The sequence below is a fragment of the Sminthopsis crassicaudata genome, chromosome 2 (assembly GCF_048593235.1).
Source record: "Sminthopsis crassicaudata isolate SCR6 chromosome 2, ASM4859323v1, whole genome shotgun sequence".
Lineage (NCBI taxonomy): Eukaryota > Metazoa > Chordata > Mammalia > Dasyuromorphia > Dasyuridae > Sminthopsis > Sminthopsis crassicaudata.
In genome coordinates, this window is record NC_133618.1 from 612,931,465 (window position 1) to 612,940,101 (window position 8,637).

The 8,637-nt window shown below is 39.9% G+C and overlaps 1 protein-coding gene across 1 annotated transcript in view; it reads left to right on the plus strand.

Moving 5' to 3' along the window:
• The window catches only part of ABCC2 (ATP binding cassette subfamily C member 2), a 71,607-nt gene extending 66,837 nt beyond the window's left edge, over positions 1-4,770 (plus strand). The window contains exons 31-32 of the mRNA XM_074296058.1: positions 3,751-3,945; positions 4,308-4,770. Coding sequence (XP_074152159.1) covers positions 3,751-3,945; positions 4,308-4,434 — 322 coding nt within the window. The 3' untranslated portion in view covers positions 4,435-4,770. The remainder of the gene's footprint in view (positions 1-3,750; positions 3,946-4,307) is intronic.
• The last annotated feature ends 3,867 nt before the right edge of the window (positions 4,771-8,637 follow it).

Genomic DNA, 8,637 nt, shown 5'->3' on the forward strand with positions numbered 1-8,637 from the left:
TAATATTCCTTCATAATCACATATAATTTGTTCAACAATTCCCTAATTGATGGGCATCCCCTCAATTTCAAATTTTTTGCTCTGAAAATTCTATTTCTGTACATATAGATTCTTTCCCCCCCCTTTTAAAATCTTTTTTGGGGATTTATGCCTAGGAGTGGTATTGTTAAATCAAAGGATTTGCATGATTTTATAGTCCTTTGGGCACAGATCATATCTTTTGATCATTTATCAATTGAGGCATGGCTCTTATTTTTAATAAATTTGACTTAGTTCCCTTTATGTTGAGAAATGAAGCCTTATCAAAAAACTTGACTCAATTCTTTTTACAATTACGATTACTAGCTATATGTCCTCCATTTATTCTATTTTCTGTCTCCTTCAATCCTGTCCCTTCTCAAAATTATTTTGCTACTGATTACTCCCTTCCTCAATATGCCCTCTATTCTATCATACTCCCCCTTCCCATATCCTATTCTCCTCCTATTTCCTGCAAGATCAGATAAATTTCTATACCCACATTGAGTATATATTTTATTTCTTCTTTGAGCCAATTCTGATGAGAGTGAGATTCACTCAGTCCTCCTCTCTTCCCCCTCTTCCCCTCCACTGTAAAAGTTTTTTCTTGCCTATAGCAGATAATTTACACCATTCTACTTCTCCCTTTCTCCTTCTCCCAGTCCATTCTTCACCCCTTAATTTCATTTTTTTAGATATTATCCCTTCATATTCAACTTCCACCTATGCCCTCTGTCTATGTATACTTCTACCAGACATAATAAGAAAGTTCTAATGAGTTACAAGAATCATATTCCCATGTAGGATTATAAAGAGATAAACTGTCCCTTACATCACTTTCCTGATTATTTCCTTATGCTTTTCCTGAGTCCTATATTTGAAAATCAATTTCCATTCAGCTCTGATTTTTTCATCACAAATGCTTGAAAATCCTGTATTTCATTGAATATCCAGTTTTTCCTCTGAAGGATTAGACTCAGTTTTGCTGGGTAGATGATTCTTGGTTGTAATCCTAACTCCATTGCTTTTTGGAATATAATATTCCAAGCTATCTGGTCTTTTAGTGTTGTAAAAGCTGCTAAATTTTGCGTTAAACTGACTGTGGCTTGAATTGTTTCTGCATGCTTGTAATATTTTCTCCTTGACCTGGAAGTTCAGAAATTTGGCTATAATATTCCTGTGAGTTTTCCTTTTGGGATCTCTTTCAGGAACTGATCAATGGATTCTTTCAATTTCTATTTTACTCTGTGGTTCTAGAATATCAGGACAGTTTAAAGGCCACTCATTTTATATTATCTCTCCCGGATTTATTTTCCATATCTGTTGTTTTTCCAATATTTTTCCTTTTTTAAATTTTTTTTTTTTTTCAAATTCCAATTCTTGATGTGCCTACTTAGTAGCAGGGTTGAACTCTTCCCTGTCTTTCATTTAAATAATGCTGAGTCTGATTCTTCCAAGAATGTTACAGGGAGGGGGTGGGGAAAATGGAAATGAATTTACTTCATGAGAGAAACTATAAGTTCCTCAAAGATCATTTCTAAGGTAGCATATTCAAGTATTCCCTCCACCACAGGAACAGGTTAAATGCCCCTTTTGGAAAGCTCCGATTTAGTCTTAAAGTCTGCAGTTATCTTTGAGATTAGGGCAGTTTCATTTGCCACACCTAGTTAAATTTTAGACTGATATATGCTCAGGCATTCTCTCTCCCCAAGGAGTCTGAGGTCTTCTAGGGCATATAAACTTCCTTCACATTCCTTGTGCCCTCCTACACTGGGAGTTTAGACTGGCTTCTTGCTGGAGGTGGGGATGTGGGGACTTCAGTGCTTTTTTGTGACCTTCCATCTTCCCCCCTTGGATTTTACTCTGAAAGCATAATTAGGCTTAAGAACAAGGTATTTTGTAGACATTATAGTCCATGGCAGAGGGGTCATAATCCTGGCTTCTTTTATTGCCCAGGTTGGGAGTTGTCTATCATTTTTCTCATGAAGTATAAATCAAATTGGCCTTGTTTACAGAATATTGATTTATATTATTGCAGCTCTTTAAGCTTTGCCAAATACCTTCTTCACCATCCCATGAGGAAAGGAGACTGCCTGGAGTGGTAAATGCCCCAGTGGACAGAGAGCTTCTGGAGCTTGAATCCTGGCCCCAGACACAGACTAGCTATTTAACTCAGGGCAAGTCATGTAACAGCTCTCAGTGATGGTTCCCTTATCTGCATAATGAGGATAATAAAAGCATGAATCTTGAATTGTTGGGAGGGTCATGGAAGATAAGACTATATTTGAAGTTCTATCTAAATATTAGCTATTGTTATTACCACTGTCTCAATGAGGAAGCTGGAGTTTAGATGCTAAACCCCTTGGTCACACAGCGAGCAAAGGATTAGAAAGAGGATTCAGTCCAGCCAGCCTTTTACCATACCATGCTGCTCAAGATTTTTTAACCACATTCATTCTCTAGGTCAATCCTTTCTTAAAAGGATTCACCTATCAGTACCAGAGGTAAAAGTTTCAGGCCCTTTCTTACTCTGATTTTGGGGAAATTTTAAAATTCCAATTTTATTTATATGGGACTTTGAGGTCTACAATCTAAGGTATAATGGTTTCTGTTCCATTTGGCTTTGTCTTCTGAACTTAGGTCCCCTAAGGATTATCTGCAAACAGTTCTGTGAATCTTGTTCTGGCTTTTGCACTAATAAAAGTGGTCCTTGCCCTTCATTATTGACACTAAAATGTCACCAAAGCCTTCCTTGATCATTGTTTAATTTGGGATCTGGCAAAGATGCTGACCCTTTAAATAACCTTCTTAGGAGGAACAATAGGAGCTCCCAGTCCATGCTCACTTTTAGGCCTACCAGCAGTCTTATAGATATACCACTAACTAGAAAAATCATGTTGGGCCATGTAGGGCTTTTGATAATAGTTGTTAAGTTTCTCTGGGGTTGCCGAGGAGAAAAGTGGGGTTAGCTTGCATGACTCTCCATTGAAAGGTTTTTCTTTTATATAATAATGTAGAACTCAATCTATTAGTACTCTTATTTTAATGTCCCCTACTATCAACAGGGGAGAGCAATGAGTACATTCCTTAATTGCTTCATTCCTCTTTCCACAGATGTTTAAGCAGGTGTTTCTGCCATGTTTATGGCCTCTTCATAAAATAAAGCTTGTTTGCACCTCACAAACCTTTTTCAAACAGGAAGTCAGACTCATCAAATATGGCCATATCTAAGTCAAGGCAGCTCTTTAAAGAGACAGTAGTTTTGAGACTAAAATTACACATAAAAATTAAGGAATTTGCTAACATTATTCAGAAACTGTGAAACATTTTAAACTGAGGTCACTAACAAATTATATGAGTCAGTATCACAATGGATAATGCTTTTTGTTGTAACAGCATTTCGTAATATTCTTAGTACCAAATATCCATCATTTTTTTCTCTGTACTACTTGCACAGGTGCTTGAAGGGGCAATAGTATAGTTAGGTTCTAATTAGTGCAAAAAATTTAATTTCTTCTTAAGTGGTAACATTATTCAAATTCACACATTTCCATTGGGTTAGAGCCAATTACCCTGTTTTACATATGAGCCATATGAGCCCTCCACTTTGCAGGGACATTATTTGCACTGATCAGAACCTAGCTGGGAATTTGGATCTGTCAATTTGGAAGTGCGTTGGAAAGCCCAGCATGCAAAACAAGAGAGCCATTCTTGGTTTTTGTACTGATGCAGTGTAGGGCAGAGGCAGCTTCTGTGCCTGGGTCGTGCTCTGCTTCGGAAATCCAAGATTCTCATCATGGACGAGGCCACGGCTGCCGTGGATCTGGAAACAGATAACCTAATCCACACCACAATCCGAGAGGAGTTCTCCAATTGCACAGTCATCACCATTGCCCACCGCCTCCACACCATTATGGACTGTGACAGGTGGGTCTGGCTGCTGAACCAATAGGGTGAGGTGGGAGAACATACATGGGAGGGGAACAGCTCCCAGAGAATGTCGGTCCCAAAATAGAGACAGAAAATCTATGGATGAGAAATCTTTCACTTAGCAGAATAACCAGGGGGAGAGATCACCATACCATAAAAATGGCAAGGGATGCTCTTCCATCAAATAGTCTAGAAATGGGGAGGCTGGGAAGGGATGATGGTGGGAGAAGGCAGACTCATCAGCCCGAATGAAAGGGCTGTGGATGTGCCTTTGGCTCTAAACTAAACTAAAAAGAGTTTAAGGTTGACTACTTTTTAACTCCTGATACTTTAACACTTCCTTTCTGTCTTGGTTACAGGATTATAGTATTGGATAGTGGGAAGATTATAGAATATGACAGTCCTGATAGACTGCTCCAGAGGTCTGGCCCCTTTTACTTCATGGCCAAAGACGCTGGCATTGAAAGTTTGAATACAGCACTCTAGCCACATTCAAAGGCTACCGGCACACAAAGTCTGATGTAAATAAATAAAACTTTGCAAAGGAACTGACTTCTGAGCTGGACCATCTGGATCTTCATTATCATTGAGTGATAATGTGGCCACAGGATTGAGGCAGTGAAATCCATACATTCCATCCTGGTCCTTCTGTGTTGGTTTTCTTTGAGACCACTTAAAAGTTCCAAAACACAAGGAATTAAGAGGCGATGGCACCTGCTATAGGAGAATGCTGAGTAACATTTTGAGGACAGTACCTGTTTTTTTTTTGTCCATAGGGCCTGGCAAGTAGTAGATATTTAATAAATGCTCCTGATTAAGGAAGTTTTGGCTTTCTTGTTTTATGAATTAGTTAAATATTTTGAGGGCCCATCAATCACCTATTAGTATGGGATATACCTCTGACCCAATTTACTGCCTTAAAAAAAGGCAGATGATGATTGCAAATAAATAATCGATATCTTATTGCTTGCCTTCTCAATGGTTGGGAGGAGATTTTGGAACCCTAAATTGAAAAAAAAATGTCAAAAATTTTATATGTAATTGTACATGTAGTTTTTGTATGTGATTTATATGTGATGTCCATTAAATATAATTTTAAACAAACTGTTTAATGTACAAAATACAATTTTAAACAATTAAAGAGGCAGATGCTTCTATCTCCCTATGTTCATAGAATAGGGCAAGTGAAAGGACAAATATGAAAGCATTTGGCTCCTTGTTCCCAAGAAGAAAAGAACAAATGGGCACTAAAGATGGCTACAGCCAAATGGAATTCGCTTCAGTACTCCAACTATGCCCATGACACAATCAAGAAGTCTGCCACCTGCAGCCAGCCATCTCAAGACATAATTCTTGAGGGCTAGTGTCTTCACATCTATGGGCTCCCCAAGCTCAATGTATGATAGTACTTTCCTATATATGCTGGTCCCAGTAAGGTGGTGGAGAGCCTGGTGGGAGGCCTGGAAAGATCAGCCGCCCTCACCCCACTTCAAATATTTTGGCCCTGAGACCTTCAAAGGAAAATAAAGCATTTTACCTTAAAGAGAGTAGAACAAAAAATAATAACTAAAATAATGCAAAAGAGATTTCAAAATGTAAATTTATCAGATGTCAACTGTAAAAACTGCTGCTGTTTTTAAATTTTTTCCTTTTGACAAAGCAAAAATTAAAATTAAAAAAGATAGCAACTGAAAGCCTACTACCATCACTGTCTCTATCTCAGCCTCCTAATAATTATATCATATCAATTATCAAGTTTCTCTTCCCTACTTTTTATATTCTATCTCCAAACTCCCTCAAAAAACTTCACTCACCACACCAAGAAGTCCTTGGGATTGAACTGATGAACCTAAGAAAGGGTCTGCATTCCCACTATTTCCACTAGTACTTTTATTAGCTGCTCTATTTTCCTCATCTCCTAAGCTCTACACCCCTTCTACATGTTCCCTATCCTCCTGCCTCCTCCACAAAGAAACCAACCAAGGGTAAAAAGCACTTTCCTCACACGACCACCCATGAAATAGGAGGGTTCAGGGAAAATAGGAGGATGGTCTTGGAGTCAGGAGCCATGGGTTTGAGCCCTACCTTTTGGCACTAGTCGTGGGCAAGTCCCATGGTCTCTAGCTTCAAATGCTGAAATGAGCCAGTTATTCTCCCCCTTCCCAGCAGTGGTCTGAGATACATCCAGAACCAATGAAGGGACACGGAACTGTGGTGTCAACACTGGAGCCAGCTTGAAGATGAAACACTCCTGTCAACAAGTGTTTGACTGACCTGCCTCTTACACCTGCTGTTCTCTGACCCCCAAACCCCATTGGCAAAACAACTGTGGGCCATGTGCCACCCTTCTGGCAATCTGAGAACGCCTATTCATCCTTCTCAGCATGAGGCTCCTAAGTGAATGTAAAAACATATGAGAATACTAAGGAAACCATAATGAAACTTAACAAAGTATTTAAAAAACACATCCAAGAGACCTCACAATAAAAGCCCTTGGGCTATATGAACTAGGTTTGTATTATGCTCTACAGTAATTAAAATATTATAAATGTTTAGTAAAAGCCAAACAGAAAACTTTGTGAAATGCAATCTTATTTTAGAAATAACATGCTCTATGGGCAGGCTACAAATAGAGGCAATAGTGGGTAAATATGGTGGATAGAGTGCTGGATCTGGAGTCAGAAGATCTGAATTCAAATCTTACCTCAAATACATACTAGCTCTGTGACTGGACAAATCACTCAATTTGGTTTCTTCAATAATTAAATAGGGATTGGTTGGTGGTTGTCTTTCGTTCTCGAAAAGGACCTGACATCATTGAAGTTAAGAGTCGAGTTACAGTGCGACCTCTTGTAGCTGTTCAGAGCAGTACAAGTTCGGGATGCTCTGCCACAGGTCAGACACAAACAGTCCTATGAACATTTAAGTTGGACTCTAACTTTGCCCATCTCATGTTTCTTCTGAATGAATTCCATTTTACTTTGCTCACAGAACATGGCTCCTTCTCTAATGAGGGCTCGCCATGCCAGGTGATCCTGTGCCAGTCTCCCACATCATACAATCAATTCTAAAGTTCTTGAAAGAGGCTTTGACCATGCCCTTGTATCGCCTTTTCTGACATTCTTGTGAGCACTAGCCCCGTGAGTTCTCCATAAAATAATGTTTTGGGCAAGCATACATTTGGCATTTGAACAATGGCCAGCCCAATGGAGTGTGCTCTCTGCAGCAGTTAGAACACTTGGCAGTTTAGTTTGCGAAAGGACCTCAGTGTCTGGTGTCTTATCCTGCCAGATAAGAATCTTCCTAAGGCAATTCCTGGCATGGTGCTGCTCCTGGCCAGGTTTCAAAGGCAGACAGCAAGGAGGTCTCAACCTGAGACTCTACAAGGGAAAGTGTGGGAGGAGAACTTTCAGACTGACTTTCCTTTTGCTGTAACCAATGGCTGCACATATGGATGGTGTGGTGTTAGCTGATGGAACACATCTATTTTCTTAGTGTTAACTATTAGTCTAAAATGAGCACAAACAGCAGAGATAATCAATCCATTCTTTGTTGCATCTCATCTACATAATCATGCACCAATACTCCCTCCACTTTAGCATTAGTTTATAGACTTCAAATTGAAGAATTTACCACCAGTGCAGTAGCTGACTGCTTTGCTGTTGGCTGAAGGCTTCGGACATCATGGAAGAAAACATCATGCTAAAAAGCATGAAGCAAGCACACAGCCTAGTTTCAGTCCACTGTTGACTGGGAAAACTCCACAGTATTACAGATAACAATACTTGACTTCCCAGAACTGTTCAGGGGATCAAATGAGCTATCTGTAAAGTACATAGTCCCCAGCAGACTCCATGGAAATGTTAGCTATCTTATTATTCTTATTAGACATGACTAAGGTAGGCTGGGGTAGGGCAGAAGCTGCTTTAAGATACACAAGACGTTTGGAAAGTGCTCCTTTACATCTCTCCTGTGGTTCTAAAGTCAATCTTCTAGCTGAGACCTGGGATTGGATTTAGAGCAGGAACGCCCCTTACAAGTTGGCCCTACTCCCCATTTGACAGTTGAGCAGACTAAGACTCAAGTGGATTAGGGCACCTGCCCTGGTACAAAGTGGAAGCTAGAATCAGATCCTCAACTCTCAGGTCAGCCATCTTTCCTCTGGACTATGCTATGCTGCTTCCGTATCTAAGGGACTACAGAGGTACCCTATTCATGCAGCCACTCAGGAGATCCTTACCACTCCCCTAGAGAACTAAAACCACTTAGGAAGCATCTTCCCTTTCCTCCCTGCTTCCCCATTCTCTTCTGAACAACCCTTCCTTTTGCTTTTCTAATTCTTGTTCTCTCCTCCTTCCTGTAGGTGAACTCTAAGGGGCTGCCTTTGGTCCTCTGGCTTGACATTCTAAGCTCTTTCCTTGACTGAGCTTAGCAGCTCCCATGAGTCCAACTGTAGTTTCTAGCCAAGACTTCCAAACCTACTTCTCCAAGTCTCCTCTCATCTGGAATTTTGATCTTTGATTTCCAAATAGCCACACAACTTCTCCACAATTAAGTACATGATCTTTCCACAAACTGGTTCCTCTTCTCAATGATCTTATTTTTGTTTAGGGACACTGCCATTCTTTAAGACATCTAGGCAAGGAAATCTGGGGGTTTTGCCTCTTGCTCTTCAATGCCGACATCCTT